This window comes from Rhagoletis pomonella, unplaced genomic scaffold, assembly GCF_013731165.1.
Source record: "Rhagoletis pomonella isolate Grant_MI unplaced genomic scaffold, Rhpom_1.0 Rhpom_scaffold_00434, whole genome shotgun sequence".
Lineage (NCBI taxonomy): Eukaryota > Metazoa > Arthropoda > Insecta > Diptera > Tephritidae > Rhagoletis > Rhagoletis pomonella.
Window position 1 is genome coordinate 1 of NW_023458988.1, and position 16,319 is coordinate 16,319.

Genomic DNA, 16,319 nt, shown 5'->3' on the forward strand with positions numbered 1-16,319 from the left:
CAAAGACAAAGAAACGTTGCTGGCAACATACAAGGCAATTGGCCGGCGGGTCTAAATTATGCAGCGCCTGTTTGGTCACCGGGGACTAGTTGGACGCAGTGGAAGAAGCTACAGACTTGTCAGAACGCCGCACTCCGGACAGCGACTGGGTGCCTTCTGATGACGCCTGAGCATCACCTACACAGCGAGGCCCAAGTGCTCCCCGTACGGGAACACAATAAAATGCTCAGTAAGCAGTTTCTGGTGGGGTGTCACAGAAGTGAACACCCTAACAGACCACTGCTGGAGGAGGAGCCTCCGCCCAGGCACGTCAGGGGGCACCTATTCGTGTACAAGGACGCAGTCCAGACATACACAGACCAACCACTGGACCCAATGACGTACAGACAAGCGATTAACGACATTCATAGGGAGTCAGTCTCCACCTACCTCGACTCCAGGCCTAGGAATGTCGTTATCGGAGCCCAATCACCACCTGTGGAAGAGACGGAGCTTCAATTACCTAGAGAGACCCGCGTTACTCTGGCTCAGTTACGGTCTGGATATTGTAGCCGCCTAAACAGCTACCTGTCCAGACTCGACCCAAACATCCCAAATGAGTGCCCGGCATGTGGAGACTCCCCCCACGACACCAACCACCTCTTCACATGCCAGCTCAATCCGACTCAACTAACACCCCTCTCCCTTTGCTCGTTTCCTGGGCCTACCGTTAGTTGAGCTCGACGATAATGATTGAAAAGTTGACCCGAAACAGGCGGGGCTTAGTAGTGCCGCTACAACAACAACAACATCCTTGTGGGACACCATTAAAGAGAGGAACAGGTTTTGAATAACAGTTATTGACGCGAACAGCGAACTTCCGGTTGTGTACATCCTCTCACCATTTTTCCAGCGCAAAACTTTGGCTATGCAGGGGAGGAGGGAAATGGGTCTGTAGTTAGAAACTAATGAATTGTTGTTTATATTTATCTGGCAATAGGATTAATAATAGCAGTTTTTCACTCTTGGGGACCCTTGAGATAGAATGGAGTAATGGAGTTTAATGACTCTATGTTTGACGGGATATGGAAGATTTTTTGTTGTATCAAATTTGGTTTCGGTTGGACAGATATATCGAATTAGGTAAAACTAGTTTAGCCTGGGCAAAACTAGTTTACCCTGGGCCAAACTAGTTTGACCTAAAATCGGATTTTACCGGTAACATATATGTACATACATACATACATACATAGGCACATGTAACTTACCTGCCACAAAAAGTTTTAATAAAAACAATTTTCCAGCAAAATTGTGTAGATAGAGGATTTTGCTCTTATAACAAATTGTTATTGCAGATAGTGGAATTTTCAAACTGAGAATATAATACCATTAAAGCTATATTTTGACATTATTGTCATGGATGAAAGACTAATCGGAGCTCCCGTTACCATCAAAAAATCATTTTGATCAAAATTGCAGATAAGAGGGTATTGAATATAAGCCCTCGATATGTATGTATTTATGCTGATGCATTTCCATGGTGAAATTATAAGCAGCTGAAGTAATAAAAAAACTTTTTCGCTTTACTTTCCTGACATGCCACTATCTTTTACAAAATTTTTAAAGCCATTTTCAAATAAGATAGGGTCAAATCTTTAATCTCGCTCTTATTACTACACCTGGTATAATTTCACCATAGCACGCGCACCTCATAGGATTAATTTGTTTGTTTACAGTTTTTTGACATTACAACTAGCTAAAAGAGAGTTCGAGCTACTTGTCACTTCTACCTTGTTAAATATGGCTTGGTTTTACCTTGTTATGTTTTTATCATACTTTGTTGAATACATTTTGGGAAATGTTTAGTTATTGGCCCATCGTTTTTGGGGTGGGGGGCGGAGGGGGAGGTGGCGTGGCCCCCAAACCCCCCTCATTCGAAAGGGGCCAGTCGCCACTTTACGAAAAGCCCCACCCCCCTTGGGGACCTTCCACAGACCCCTAGGGAACCGTTTGAAAATAGGGTAAAAACGGCATTTTCCGAGGCAAACTGAGCACTTTGAAGTGGAATATAACCCAACTAACAGAATCTGTGGGGTTTTTAAATAAAAGAAGTTACCCAAGGTGGTTATCAGGCGAAAAAAGGAGGGCTAAACACCTTTCGCAGAGAACACCTTTGTGCGTAGGCGGCCTTCGGCCGCACTTAGGGATTATAACCCTCAGGCAGTAGAATTCTCCTTTCTGTGTAGCCAAAGAAGGGGGGGCTGAACACCTTTTGCAGAGAACACCTTTCTGCGTAGGCGGCCTTCGGCCGCACTTAGGCATTATAACCCTCAGGCAGTAGAATTCTCCTTTCTGTTTTGCGAAGAAGAGGAGCTGAATACCTTTTACAGAGAACACCTTTGTATATTTTTAATGCTTACAGGGTTATATCCTATTTTCTTTTGTCTCTCATTCTTTTGCATATTTTGGAGTTTGACAGCTGAACTACGCCATTTAATTTGCATATGCAACAAAAGTCAGACGCATGATTTAGAAGGTGTTATTTAATAAATTGTGATTAATTGGTTATTATTAAAGTTATAAAGAAAGTTATAGCTCATTGAGTAAAGTGTAAAGTGAAGGAGAATATAAAAATATATTGCTGATGTAGCTGCTTTAAGGAGAATAGGAGTGATAAATTTACGCTAATTTCCGAATTTTACAAAAAAGGGCATATTTCAAACCCAATTATTAGTGACCCAAAATTACAATAGTGGATGTTAAAATAATGGGAAGACCCTTGGCTACAAGTGTGTGCAATTTTTTTTTGGATCGGGTCACCCCTTTGGACGCAATACCCCGAAATAGGTGGGCCACTTACTAAACAGTACCCTACATTTTGCTTACGTCTATAAATTGCAGTACGTTTAAAATTCTTAGTTATAAAATTGATTTACCTCAAAGGACGGTTTATAATGAGAGCAATCATCTGCACCAAATGAGCGATATAGCCAAGCGAGACACTCAGAGTTATGGGTAAAATATTGGCCACGATGTTTGAAGCATATGCATTTCTATCATCTTTAACTAAAGCATCCATACTGGGAAATGGTACTTTGTTTATAGTATTAAGACCACTTTCATTCTTTTCGATCGGGTAAATTTCACGTAGACCTACGCATAGCGCAGACTTCCTCCGTTCCATGTCTCTTATGATTTCGTCCCTTTTCTGCTTGAGAAACAATATTTCCTGATTTTCCTTACTGAATAATTTTTTTTCAAGTTGCAGTTTTTCATTTTTAGACCGCAACCATGAATGACGCTGTTGGCGGATTCTGCTGATTGATGTTAGCCGATTTCTTTGTTGAACAATGCGTGAGGAATATGAATCGCACTCGGATTGTAGAAGTCGATGATTCAGTCTCAATGTTTCTAATTGCTTCTTTAATTCTTGTGCATGCAAAAGTGTATATGGATTAGCTTGAGCCTGTTCAGAAAACAATTCACTTAACGCACGACCCATTGCAAATTTTGCTTGATGTCTACTTAAAGCAATTTGCGAAATAAATAGTTGATTTTTTGTTATACAATTAATGCTTCGCCGTTGTATATTCGAAATAAAATCTCTGCTTTCCCTTGTTCTTTGCAAGTGTATTCGTTGTATTTTTTGAAGTTTCAAAAGCTGATGCAAATTATAACTTTTGCGTGTATCAGATCTTTTAAAATACAATCGTATGTAGCGTGAGGTCACCCCATCATTGCAAATATCTTTCCAGTCTGATTTATAGCTGTAGCTTGATATGCCTCGAGATTCTAGTACACAGTTATATTCATTATGTAGACCATTTTCTTGCCACAGTTCAAAAGAATTTTGATTGTTCTTTAATTCATCAAACATCAGAGAAATATCCCAAAGCAAATGCTCTGCGGAGGTGAAACATTCTCCGTTTAAGTGGAAGAGTAATGTGTTTTCAACGAGTTTAGCATTCGTTTTTAGACTCAACGGCAGTAGACCCGATAAAGAAATTCCCCAAGCAAAAAGCAACTTATCCTGATCATAAGATTTTCTGCCGACATTCGATAATTTGTGAGTGGATGAATTGTGGGATAAACAAAAAATTGTGTGTAAAGCTTATTATCTACATACATATGTATATCAAACTGCATACCTTACGTGGTCCTCTTGTAAAGTTTCGTTACATTGTTCGACCCCTTTTGTCGCGGCTAAGGTTGTTATACGTGCCCAAATCTTAACACATACACTTGCTTCATTTGATTTAAATACGTTCTGGCACATAATCTCCGCCCACTTTTGTAGTTGACGGTGTGGCAAATATTCACTGACATAAAGAGGTTTCCCGTCATTTCTTTGATGCAACGTATAATAAATGAATGCACCAGCGTCATCACATTTAATGTTGATACCTTCTATTCTGATAAGATTTCGCAGTCGAAGTTGTTGTGTAGATAATGGAAGCCAAGAGCGGCAACTTGGTCGTAGTCTCATTTTATTGTTTTAAAATTACAAAATTTTACATTTATATGAGTAAAGTAGGTGCTAAGCCCCGGTCATGCGGTCACTATTTACTGTGATATTCCCCAACAGACACCAAAAAAATAATTCGTCTACATTTGAGAAATTCATACAAGGCAAATTTAACAATGTTATAATTTCATTCATGATAAAAACATTAAAAGGTAAAATCAATCTTTCAATTCGTCGACCATGATTTTTTCTGACGTTTGCAAACATTTTAAAATCATATAAAATTGAAAATAAAAAAAAACCAAATTGTTCAAAATTGTTGTTTGAGATTAAAAATGAGAATGGGTGTGTGAGCTTGAGTTCGAATTTTAAAATTATATGCCAAACGTCAGACTGCCTCAATGATTTTACCTTGTAACGTTTTTATCAAGAATTCATTTAATTTAATTCGTCTTGAATTCATAACTAGGAACACGAATTTCGATACGATACGATACCATATCGATACTTTTCGCATTCGATACCGATATTATCTACTCGTTAGTTTTAAAACGATACTTTCTCGAATCGAGTACCAGAACCCTAGTATCGTATCGAATGTCATAAAATCGCATTACAAGAATAAAGGTAATGCAGCGTTTTTGCTGCATTTAAAATGCAACATTTAGCACTTTCGAACATATGTTTTCGAAGAGCGTTCATGCTATCGCATTTAGCAAATGTACATTTACGCGAGTTCGAAATCGTATGCTTTTGACAAACAGCCGTGTTCCAGTCGCTTATTCAGATCCGTATCTATTACGATCAATTCTCACGCAGAAGATAATGTGCGAAAACCCTACTGAAAAGGAAGAAATAAATTTTAAACCAAAACTTCAATACAAAAATTTGAATTGTTTTAACCATGACCGACCATTCGTGTATGTATATATTCATTTATCGGTGCTGTCAATTAAAATTTCCTCACTTAATTAGGAAACAAAACAAACAGAATTGATCACAAATTGATCCAGATTTCTATCAGCATCACATCGATATTGAATTTTCTTAACATTCCTTTATCCAAATAATGTAAAATAATAAATGAAATCCCGATCGGCGATCACTGAAACGCATCTAGCCACTGTATACTCGAAAATGCAATGTTGCCACTTTTTCTCATTAAACCATGTTCGAATCGTGGAAATTTTGGAAGATCACAGGGTTGCATTTAGCATTTAGCTTCTTAATGCAAAAATGGAGTTGCATTCAGTTGCATTTAGGTGACGAATTTTGTATGGATAAATGTACATTTAGAGTAGCATTTAGAGGTAAATGCGCTAAATGTGCTTTTACGCGTAAGCAAAAACAGCCCATAAAATTAGTGGCGACATACCATAACGCCATTGCCTTAACCTTTGCCATATATGTAATACTCCGATATTGGCAGTAAGGGCTAGTACCATCCGAAAACACTACAGTACAGATATATCAATAAACACGTACGAAAGAAAAGGAACACATACGTTTATCAAGAAACATGTACACGACACATTTACAAAAACGGCACTCAAGTACACAATACATTGACAAAAACAGTACTAGACTGTCTCGCTTTGATTTCGGAATGCTTACACATTGAGATGTTATGGGCTGTTTTTGCTTACGCGTAAATGTACATTTAGCGCATTTAGCTCTAAATGCTACTCTAAATGTACATTTATCCATACAAAATTCGTCATCTAAATGCAACTAAATGCAACTCAATCTTTGCATTTAGAATCTAAATGCTAAAAGCAACCCTGTGATCTTCCAAAATTTCCACGATTCGAACATGGTTTAATGAGAAAAAGTGGCAACATTGCTTTTTCGAGTATACAACCGCTAGATGCGTTTCAGTGATCGCCGATCGAGATTTCATTTATTATTTTACATTATTTGGATAAAGAAAAGTTACGCAAATTCAACATCGATATGATGCTGATAGAAATCTGGATTAATTTGTGATCAACTCTGTTTGTTTTGTTTCCTAATTAAGTGTGGAAAATATAATTGGCAGCACCGACAAATGAATATATACACAAACAAATGTTCGGTTATGGTTAAAACATTATCTTTTCCGTGAGAATTTATTGTAATGGATACGGATCTGAATAAGCGACTGGAACACGGCTGTTTGTCAAAAGCATACGATTTCGAACTCGCGTAAATGTACATTTGCTAAATGCGATAGCATGAACGCTTTTCGAAAACATATGTTCGAAAGTGCTAAATGTTGCATTTTAAATGCAGCAAAAACGCTGCATTAAAGTGTGTTTGCATTGTTCAACTTTGCGTTCAACATTTGCATTCAACTCAGCGCAGGGTTGCACGAAAAAAAAGTTGAATGGCTAAAAATATCAAAATATGAAAAAATATCAAAATATTCGCCGTAAAAAGGTGTTTGCATTGTTCAACTTTGCCTTCAACTTTTGGTTGAATGGCCTTTCAACTAATCGCTTTCAACAAAGTTGGTCGCCAGCCAACATTTAGCCATTCAACTTTTTTTCGTGCAACCCTGCGTTGAGTTGAACGCAATTGTTGAACGCAAAGTTGAATAATGCAAACACTGCTTTAGCTTACTACCAATATAGAAGTATTTCATATATGGCCATAACCGTAATCTCAACTATCATCGATTATAGGTACCATAACATGGTGTAATGAACTGAAGGTGGCGCATTCCCGAAACCGCTACTTTGGTTTTGCCGACTTTGACGTTTATGGCAATACGTAAACAAACTTTTTGTTTGGAAACAAATGCAAACGTATTGTAAACGTATTGTGTACTTTCAAGTGAAAATCGAAGTAATTCGTGCGTTCTAAAGTAAAAAACGTTTTATTTGTAATAAAAAGTTTATAAAAATGTCGTGTCGTGTGTTGAATTGCAGCAGCCGTAGGGGTAAAGCCCCCAAATGCAGTTTTTATTTTTTATTTTTTTATTATCACTTTTTCGGCACCTGCAATACAAACACAAAAATTCTAAATAGTTAATTAATAAGACCTATTCTTTTGAACACATTTCAAGAGTGGTTGTATACTGTTTGTTAACGTTGTGCTTAATTTGCTATATTCAAAGATGGCTTGAGAAATTGGTGAATCGTGAAGAGAACACGTTTTCTCACTGCAAATTCACAACTGTTCAATGTTTACCCATTGCCACAAATGTCATTCAGCGGGAATGCGGAATCTTGTATTCTATCGTTCTTGGTACCATAACCATGAACACCTGGTTTTTCGTAAGCTACAATGTTGATGTTGTTAGACGCGGAACAAGATGCAGAAAATGTGTTATATCGTAGGATACTTGCCCAGAACTTCTTTCAATATCACTAAATTAACACTAAATTCTTAAACGTCAACAGCAGATTACAATAAACTTGCGCTTTCTTAATAATATAAATTTCCTTTGTCTTAAATACGAAATTTTGTTAAAAAAGGTTATTCTACGAAAAAAAAGGGGTCTTTTTTAGTATTTTTGTATTAAAAATAAAATAACGCATATAAATTATGGACATCAGCAGAAAGATAAATTAATTGTCTTTATTTTGGCATCGTTAGTTTTTAAATCGGTTTTGTAGTTCATAAGATATTAACATTAAAAAAATCAAAAAATTTTAATTAAAACTTTTATATCTTTTTTTTATATTTTTTGCGCCAAATAAACAGTTTAAATTAACGTGAGAAGTTCTATCGAGCCACACCCTTGATTTTTTGCATAGCTAAATGGTTCATATTCCACACTTTTTTATTTATTTATTTATTTATTTATTTAGTCTACAGAAAAATGTTTTCTTACAGACAGTTGAGATAAAAAGATTTAGAATATTTAAGTATGTGTGATACATTACAGAGTGAAATAATTATAAATATTAACTTGTAAAGATAACAATGATATTCAATAGCAATTTGGGTAGCTGGCGAGGCCTTGTCTCCAGTCTACTTTTGTGTGCGGCGGGCGGAAAGACCTAGTTTCCGCTCCGCCCTGTTTACAGGCCGTTGATCATGGTCGGAAAGGCCGAGCTTCCGATCCATGTTCCCGTAGTCGTTACTTTGTAAGTGAGGCAGGCGGAAAGTCCTAGTTTCCGCTCCACGCTATAGACGAACTGTTGGGCGAGGTCGGAAAGGCCGAGTTTCCGATCCCTGCTCCTATTGTCCTACGCGGTCGCGGAAATATACGAAGCCGTTACAATTGTACTAAGCAGTCATAGATATTGTGTAATTTTTTCGTTCACGGTTGCAGATATTAGTTTATTTAGTTAACTTGTTGAGCAATGTTTTCTTTATTACAAAAAGCGATTCAGATATGTCGATGCAATCATAATGCTTGTTAAAATCTTGGCATAAGCACCGAAAAGCATCATGCATTTCAAAGTTTGATTTACAAATACTCAACACAATAGGTTTAAAATGTCTCGTGGGTCTTGTAGGAATACAAAAATTTATCTCACTCAGTAAAAAGGGACTACTGACCATCCCGTTCATTAATTTAATTAAAAAAAGAACACCAAGCATCTCTCTACGACTCTGAAGCGTCGGCAAATCTATAAGCTTCAGGCGATCCTTGTAGGGTGGGAGATTTTTAGACGAGTCCCAACATAAATTTTTGAGGGCAAATAACAGGAACTGTTTCTGCACTGATTCGAGCCTGTCACTATGAATTTGATAGCTAGGATTCCATACTATAGATGCATACTCCAAAATCGGTCTAACTAGAGAGGTAAAGAGAACTTTAGTGACATAAGGATCGTTGAACTCCTTGGCCCAGCGCTTAAGAAAAGCCAACAATCCTCTAGCCCTAATCACGCAGGAGTTTATGTGAGACTTGAATTCTAGTTTCGGATCCATAGTTACACCTAGGTCAATGAAATTGGTCACTTGCTCAACATTGTGGTCAGATATCATATACGATTTTGGATAGAAGGATTTTCTAGAGAAGGTCATGAATTTACACTTTTTCAAATTTAGTGACATGGAATTTGCTTCACACCATTCGAAAATGCAGGTTAGGTCAGCTTGCAAATGCTCCCTATCTTCTGCAGTACTAATGTACTTAAAGAGCTTAACATCATCAGCGTACATTAAGCATTTCGAGTAATTCAACACCTTAGGAAGGTCATTTATAAATAAAATAAACAAGACGGGACCAATATGGCTGCCCTGAGGTACGCCGGATGTGACATGTATTGGCCGGGAGGTACAATTTTTAAAAATTACTCTTTGTTTCCTATCCACTAAGTAAGAAGAAAGCCAGCTGAGAAGAATAGGAGGGAAGCCAATTCGATCAAGTTTATATATAAGGGTTGAATGAGATACCTTGTCAAATGCCTTGCTGAAATCAGTGTAAATCACGTCCGTTCGAAGATTGTTTTTAAACCCATTAGACACATAAGTAGTGAATTCAAGAAGATTGGATACAGTTGATTTACCTTTGCAAAAACCGTGTTGCGATAGATCAATAGCAGAAGTAATAGAGTGAGATAGTTCTTCCGTAACGATTGCCTCAAAAACTTTAGCAATAGCACAAAGCTTCGCAATTCCTCTATAGTTTACGATGTTAGTCCTACTTCCATTTTTATAAAGTGGCAAGATAAACGAATCCTTCCAGGAAGATGGGAAGACACCCTGTTTTAGGGAAGCATTAAAAATATTTGCCAGAGGCTTATACAAATACTCTGCACAACTTTTAAGAACACTTGTGGGTATACCGTCTGGGCCAGCTGTATATGAAATTTTCAAACAATTCAAATGAATGAGGACGTCCGCAGCAGATATCGATGGAATTCGGATACAATCAAATGATGGCAGATCGAATGGGTAGCTAGATAGATTCGAATTCAGTTGGGAAGATGTAGAACTGGCAGAGTAGTTTGACTCGAAGAAACCAGCAAACATATCGGCAATAATATTTTCGTCACTGGAAACTAAGTCATTTAACTTCAATGTTGAGGGATAACCGTTAGTCTTACGCTTAGTGTTCACAAATGCGTAAAACGATTTGGGAATAGAAACTATATTGAGTCGAACCCTGTTAATATAATTATTGTAACACTTTTTGTTCAATACATTGTATTTATGCCTAAGAATGGAGTACGCGGAGTAGTGAGAAGACAAGCCAGATTTTTTAAAAAGCTTAAATGCTTTGGATTTTTGATTTTTTAAGCGTTTCAATTCGCCAGTAAACCACTGAGCGTTAGACGTTACGTTAGCTTCCTTAACAAGAGGAATGATTTTACTGAAAATGTGGCGTAAGGAATTGCTAAAATGTAAGGCACTATCTTCAGCATTCCCATCATACTGGGGCCAAGTTATCTTCGATATCTCTAACCTAAGTTTATTATAATCTGCTGTTTTAAATGAGTAACGCTCCGCTCTTGATTTTTTACTGATAAAGCAACATGAGTTGCGTGAATTTATCAAGGACAATTCTAGTGGTGGGTGGTGAGAATCAACAGGGGTAATCAAAGCATAGCTAGGGGCTATTGTGACGTTGGAAACATCGTCCACAAAAACTAAATCCAGACATTTACCTAAGTTATTACTAACAGAGTTGATCTGGTAAAGACTAAGATCTGACAGATCGTTCAAAAATTGATTGAAGAGATCACGAGAGGAATTTGGTACTAGAATACCATCTATTAGATCCCAAGAAACACCCGCAAGATTGAAGTCACCCAGGACAATAACAGTATCGGAGGGCTTCACCATGGCATGTAGAGAGAGCAGTAAGGAGGAGTGTTTTAAATAAACAGAAAGGCTCGAGTTAGGTGGTATATAAGCAGCAACAAGATAAACGCTAATAGAATGATATCTTATTCGAACGCAGAGGAATTCAACTTCATCGGTGTCAGTGAACTCAATTTCTTCAGAAGAAAGGTCAGTCTGGACAGCGATTAAGACGCCTCCACCTTTTTTATTTAAACGGTCGTTTCGAAACACTTCATACTTAGGACACAAAATTTCCGAGTTGAACACATTCGGCTTGAGCCAGGTTTCAGTAAACACCAGTACTTTGAAGTCAAAATCATAGGACTGCAAGTGTAACCTTGATAGCTTTGTGTTCAAACCTCTCACATTTTGGTAGTAAATGCTAATGGTGAGGTTACTTATTAGTTTTTTGATGCCGAGGTGGAAAGCGGAAGTTGAGCCAAATTTTGCCCTTGCGGTCTAGATCTAAATTCAAATTCGCGAATGAAGGCACCGCTTGGCCAAAAAGATGGGCTCATTACTCTATCAAAGCAGTCTTCGGATATGTCTATTTTAAAAGAAGAAATGCTTCTTTCATACGAGAATCTGAACTTGCGTACATGCAACTCATTTGCTATCAGCCTGGAAGTTAAATACCCCTTCACATCATCGACAGTGGTATCTTTTGAAAACCTAGATATAAAGACCGATTTTTTGGAAGGGACAACGATTAAATCCCTCGGGACGGGGTTAACGCAATCGGAAACGGTTTCAGATGTGGTAGGGGGTTGCGGAACAGGGGGTTGCGGAACAGCTGTCAACTTTTTGGAAGGAGCAACGATGGCTTCGGATGTGGTAGGGGGTTGAGATGTAGTTGTGGAGTTTTTGGAAGGAGCAACGACTACTTGCATTGGAACGGTGTTGACGCAATCGGAGATGGCTTCAGATGTGGTGGAGGGTTGAGATGAAGCTGTTGAACAGGAATTTAGTGAGGCTCCAGTAGAAGAAGGACGTGGTTGGGGAGATTCAGTCCGCCGAGGAATCGGTGTGTTAAAGCTTATGAGTTCTTTGTTCATAGCTGGAGTCAAAAGTGGGCGGTTCTGCGGAAGATCCAGGTCCACAGTGATGGGATTCAACACAATGTTTTCCACGCCTCTCCTACGTCTCTTAAGACCTTTTCCAGGAGAAGGAGAGGAGGAGGAAGTATCTAATAATTTAAATTCTTTGAATTCATCCTCATACTTCTTGAACTTCTCGTTGAGCAGTTTTAGCTCTTTGCTTATCTCCGAAAATCCATTTCTAGCGGTTCTAAATAGTTTACAGAGATCCACAACAGTTTTTTTACACTTTGGACATGACCAGCGAAGTCCATTGTCTCCAATAATCATATCCAGAACTCTCCCATTAATACCAGCACACTTTAAATGAGACAGTTCATCGCAAAGCCAGCACGCCACAAAACGGTCCGAACCGGCTTTTACATTACATTTTTCGAACAGACAGGACATTTTTAGCGAATTTTATTAAAAAAGAATAAAAATAGCGAAATTAGGAATGTATTGTACGAAAACGTTTCAAGCTCACAGTAATTGGCAGTTTAATAGCTAGTGGTCTTATTTAGTGAAGTTCAATGGTTAGAAACCGTGCTGAACTTAACAGTTTTAAAGCCACTGAGTTAACAAAATCAGCTGTCACCAAGAAAGCGACTGTCGATGATAAACAAAGGTGTGTGTAAAGCGCGAAAGAAAGCAAAATGAACAAACAAATGCGATATTCCTTACACTCTCACGCAAAAGCAACAATAATGCACCAAAACAGGCAAATATGCACGAAGGCCGACTAAATAAAACTTTTCAATCAACGCACTTTATGACTAAATCAAGTCAATTTATTGGAATTTGGCTTCAGTAAACTTTTTACGGTGTGAATAACACAAATTATAACTGCTTAGCACTTTGTAAACGAGTTAAACTTTGGAAATTCTTTCAAGCGAAAGGTTAAGTGACCGCACAGTACGAACGTTGCCAGATATGCCAAAACTTTGGCTTTGAACCATATTTCTTTTTTAAACGTTTGGCAAAACGCACTTCAGACATCAGCTGATATGGTTATGGCGGAAAACGAAAATTCAATTGGTCTCTATGGCTATGGTTATGGCTATTGGGTTAAGGTGTGGGACCACTAATCGAATACAGTGTTGGCCATAAGGTTGATTGGGACAGCTGTTTTATATGGTTATGGTTATGTCACCACTTATTTAAGCTTAATGTTATTAACAATTCTTCCCGATACAAATTCGGCTTTAAAGAGCAGATATTTCTTAATATAGTTAAGATTGCATGTGGTGGAATTTGAGCCCGCGACCTCGGTATTTTAAGACAACACCTTAATCTCTACGTGTTGTTACACAATGTGTTAGTGTTTGACTGAGATTCCTATCTGACTTGTCGCGTGCGCCCTAACTTCTGAAGACATTGAAAACGACGAGCTACGGGTCACAGCCTCCAATTTGCTATCTTCATTATCTCAACGCATTGTCGATGACGACAAGATTTTTTTGATCGTGGCAGCGACATCATGAATTTGTACGAGTTTGACATAAAAGAAGAGGAAGAACTTTATCTGTCCCTGGAAAAATAGAAATAGATCTAATCTGGCCACAACCACAGTCACCGCGTAGCCCAGTCGTCGCCAAAATAATTATCTACATAAGAGTACGTGTTAAAATAATTTGACAGCTGTGGTCCGTAGCTCGTCGTTTTCATTGTGTTCGAGCTATTAATATTGTGGCACAAAAGGGGTCCCTACTGTTTATAAAGACTTTGAACGGCTATTTTGTTTTAATGGGAAACTGTTTTTCATTTTCAAGCTTTGCGCACTTCAAATCATACCACCCCAGCGGCCTATCTCTCAATCACAATAGGAGCGTTCCTTATCTCCCAGAAATAGTCAGAAAAAGTCCGAAGTAGTCAGATTTAGTCCAAAAAGCGTTCCTTAACTCGGAAATGACAGCTAAAATGAGAGAGCAAGACCCAGTGAGAGTGACCCTCATCAGTCCGAAGTAGTCAGATTTAGTCAGAAGAATTTTTTCTGGCAAAATCCTGAAAAGTGTCAAACTCAACTAAATTTAAATTAACGGAAATTAAAGAATACGCAAAAAGTGAGAATAATCTAAAAAGTAAAATAAGTGAATTGAAATTGGAAGGAGGCAAAAAATAATTGATATAGTAAGTGTTTATTGTGCTTGTGCTTGTGTGAATGTGTTTTGTACATACATTTCCATTCTTATTTGACGTTAGCTTTGTTGTTGCCATTCTTTGGACTAAAAATTTGGTTTTTTACGTTCCTTTACTTTTCCTGTTATTATCTTTTAGTAAGCGCATTTTGCCAACGCTCTGGCATTTTGACACTTTTCAGATTTTAGTCCAAAAAGATAAGGAATGAACCTAATATAACCAGTAAACAACCTTCGGTGAATTTGGCGACTGCCTTCCTCGGGGATGAATATGCTAGGGATGAAATTATTGGTACACACGCCTTCCAAGCACGCAGGGTCGCTTTTAAGAAACAAAAATTAATTAACTCCAAATAGTTTCAAAAAGTATAGTGTAAAACGAACTTTATTGAATAATTCCACATAAAATGGTATACATAAATGACTCATTTTCTAAACGATTTAAATAAAACGCATTTCATAACATTTTTTGTGCAAACGGCATTTGCGAATTGATAGAAAAGTACTACGGATTGTAAATTTTTGTTAACTATGAGGTGAATGAAAATTTTCAAAACGGCCTGACGGCTTTGAAGAATTTGTTTGTTCTAATTTTATTACTAAGGCGTCTAATAAATGCATGGCTTATAGTTCTTGAAGAATAAATGTCAGTAAAGACAAGTCTTTTTTGTACATTTTCTGATTTTAATTGCTCAACTTCTTTTGCACCAGAGCAACTGTCAAAAATTTCCAGCAGTAAAGACTTACGAATTGGCACAGCAGAAATGTAAAATTTTCTCGCCATAATAAAAAGTGTTTTCAACATGGAGCTTTTCTACTAATTCAAATGAAATTACTATCTCAACGCTCGGAGCGCTGCCACTGAGGGCCTTTGCCAACTGATAAAAAAGAGAAAATTTGGAAAGACCAAACAAAAATTTTGAGATTTCTCGTTGTGAATACGAATGCCATAGTTTTTACCTAGCTCGTGGGACTACGCAAAATTTTGACAGCTTGTAAACATGTATACACATAAAGTTGTTGGCGGTAATAAAGAGTCAAAATCAAAATGGAGAAAAGAACAAAAAGCGTACGTTAGTTGTCAGTTATAAAATAAATCGAATTTATTTGCGAATTTTTGTTTATTCTATTTATTGAAAGGCAACCACGCGGAAAAGCTTGTGTTAATTATATTGATAACAGAACCTGGCAGCTCGACCGTTGTCTAAATTCTCAAGTAACATAAAATCCACAAAAGAATACTTTGCTTGTATTACCATCAATACGCCATGTATAAATTTTAACAACACACAAAAATAGACTCGCGCGAGCGTTTGTTTGGTTTTTCAACACCATTTATAATTTTCTTTTAATAAAATCACGATTTGTGAAATGCTTAAGTTTATTTATCTAATAATAATGCAGCACACAACCCTGAAATCTAAGAAAAAGTCTGAGGAAGGACATCAAATAGCAGCACACAACCCCGTGCCTTCCTCAGGAGTGAATATAACTACAACAACAACGACTACTACAACAACAACCCAAAAAGGTTGGTTACTGTCCAAGAACGATAGAATACAAGATTGCGCATTCCCGCAGAATGACATTTGTGGCAACGAGTAAACAAAGAATATGGCGAAGAACAATGAGTTGACAGTTGTGAATTTGCAGTGAGAAAACGTGTTTTCTTCACGATTAACCAATTTCTCAAGCCATCTTTGAAAATATACAACCACTTTTGCTAGTGTCTAAATTGTATGCCTTCTCCTGCCGGCAGAACTCTACCCACTTTCTGGCCAAGGCGTCGACGCGGGGAAACAACAAAAAAACTGCATTTGGGGGCTTTACCCCTACGGCTGCTGCAATTCAACACACGACACGACATTTTTATAAAGTTTTTATTACAAATAAAACGTTTTTTACTATAGAACGCACGAATTACTTCGATTTTTC

General features: G+C 37.6%; 1 protein-coding gene across 1 annotated transcript; it reads right to left on the reverse strand.

Moving 5' to 3' along the window:
• Positions 1-2,915: 2,915 nt before the first annotated feature.
• On the reverse strand, positions 2,916-4,960 carry LOC118750876 (UV radiation resistance-associated gene protein-like; the record flags this gene model as incomplete). The annotated part of the gene is given in 3 exon segments (XM_036485610.1): positions 2,916-4,025; positions 4,128-4,584; positions 4,856-4,960. Coding segments are annotated over 2 exon segments (1,448 nt in total), but the record flags the coding sequence as incomplete, so codon positions are not given.
• Positions 4,961-16,319: the final 11,359 nt, after the last annotated feature.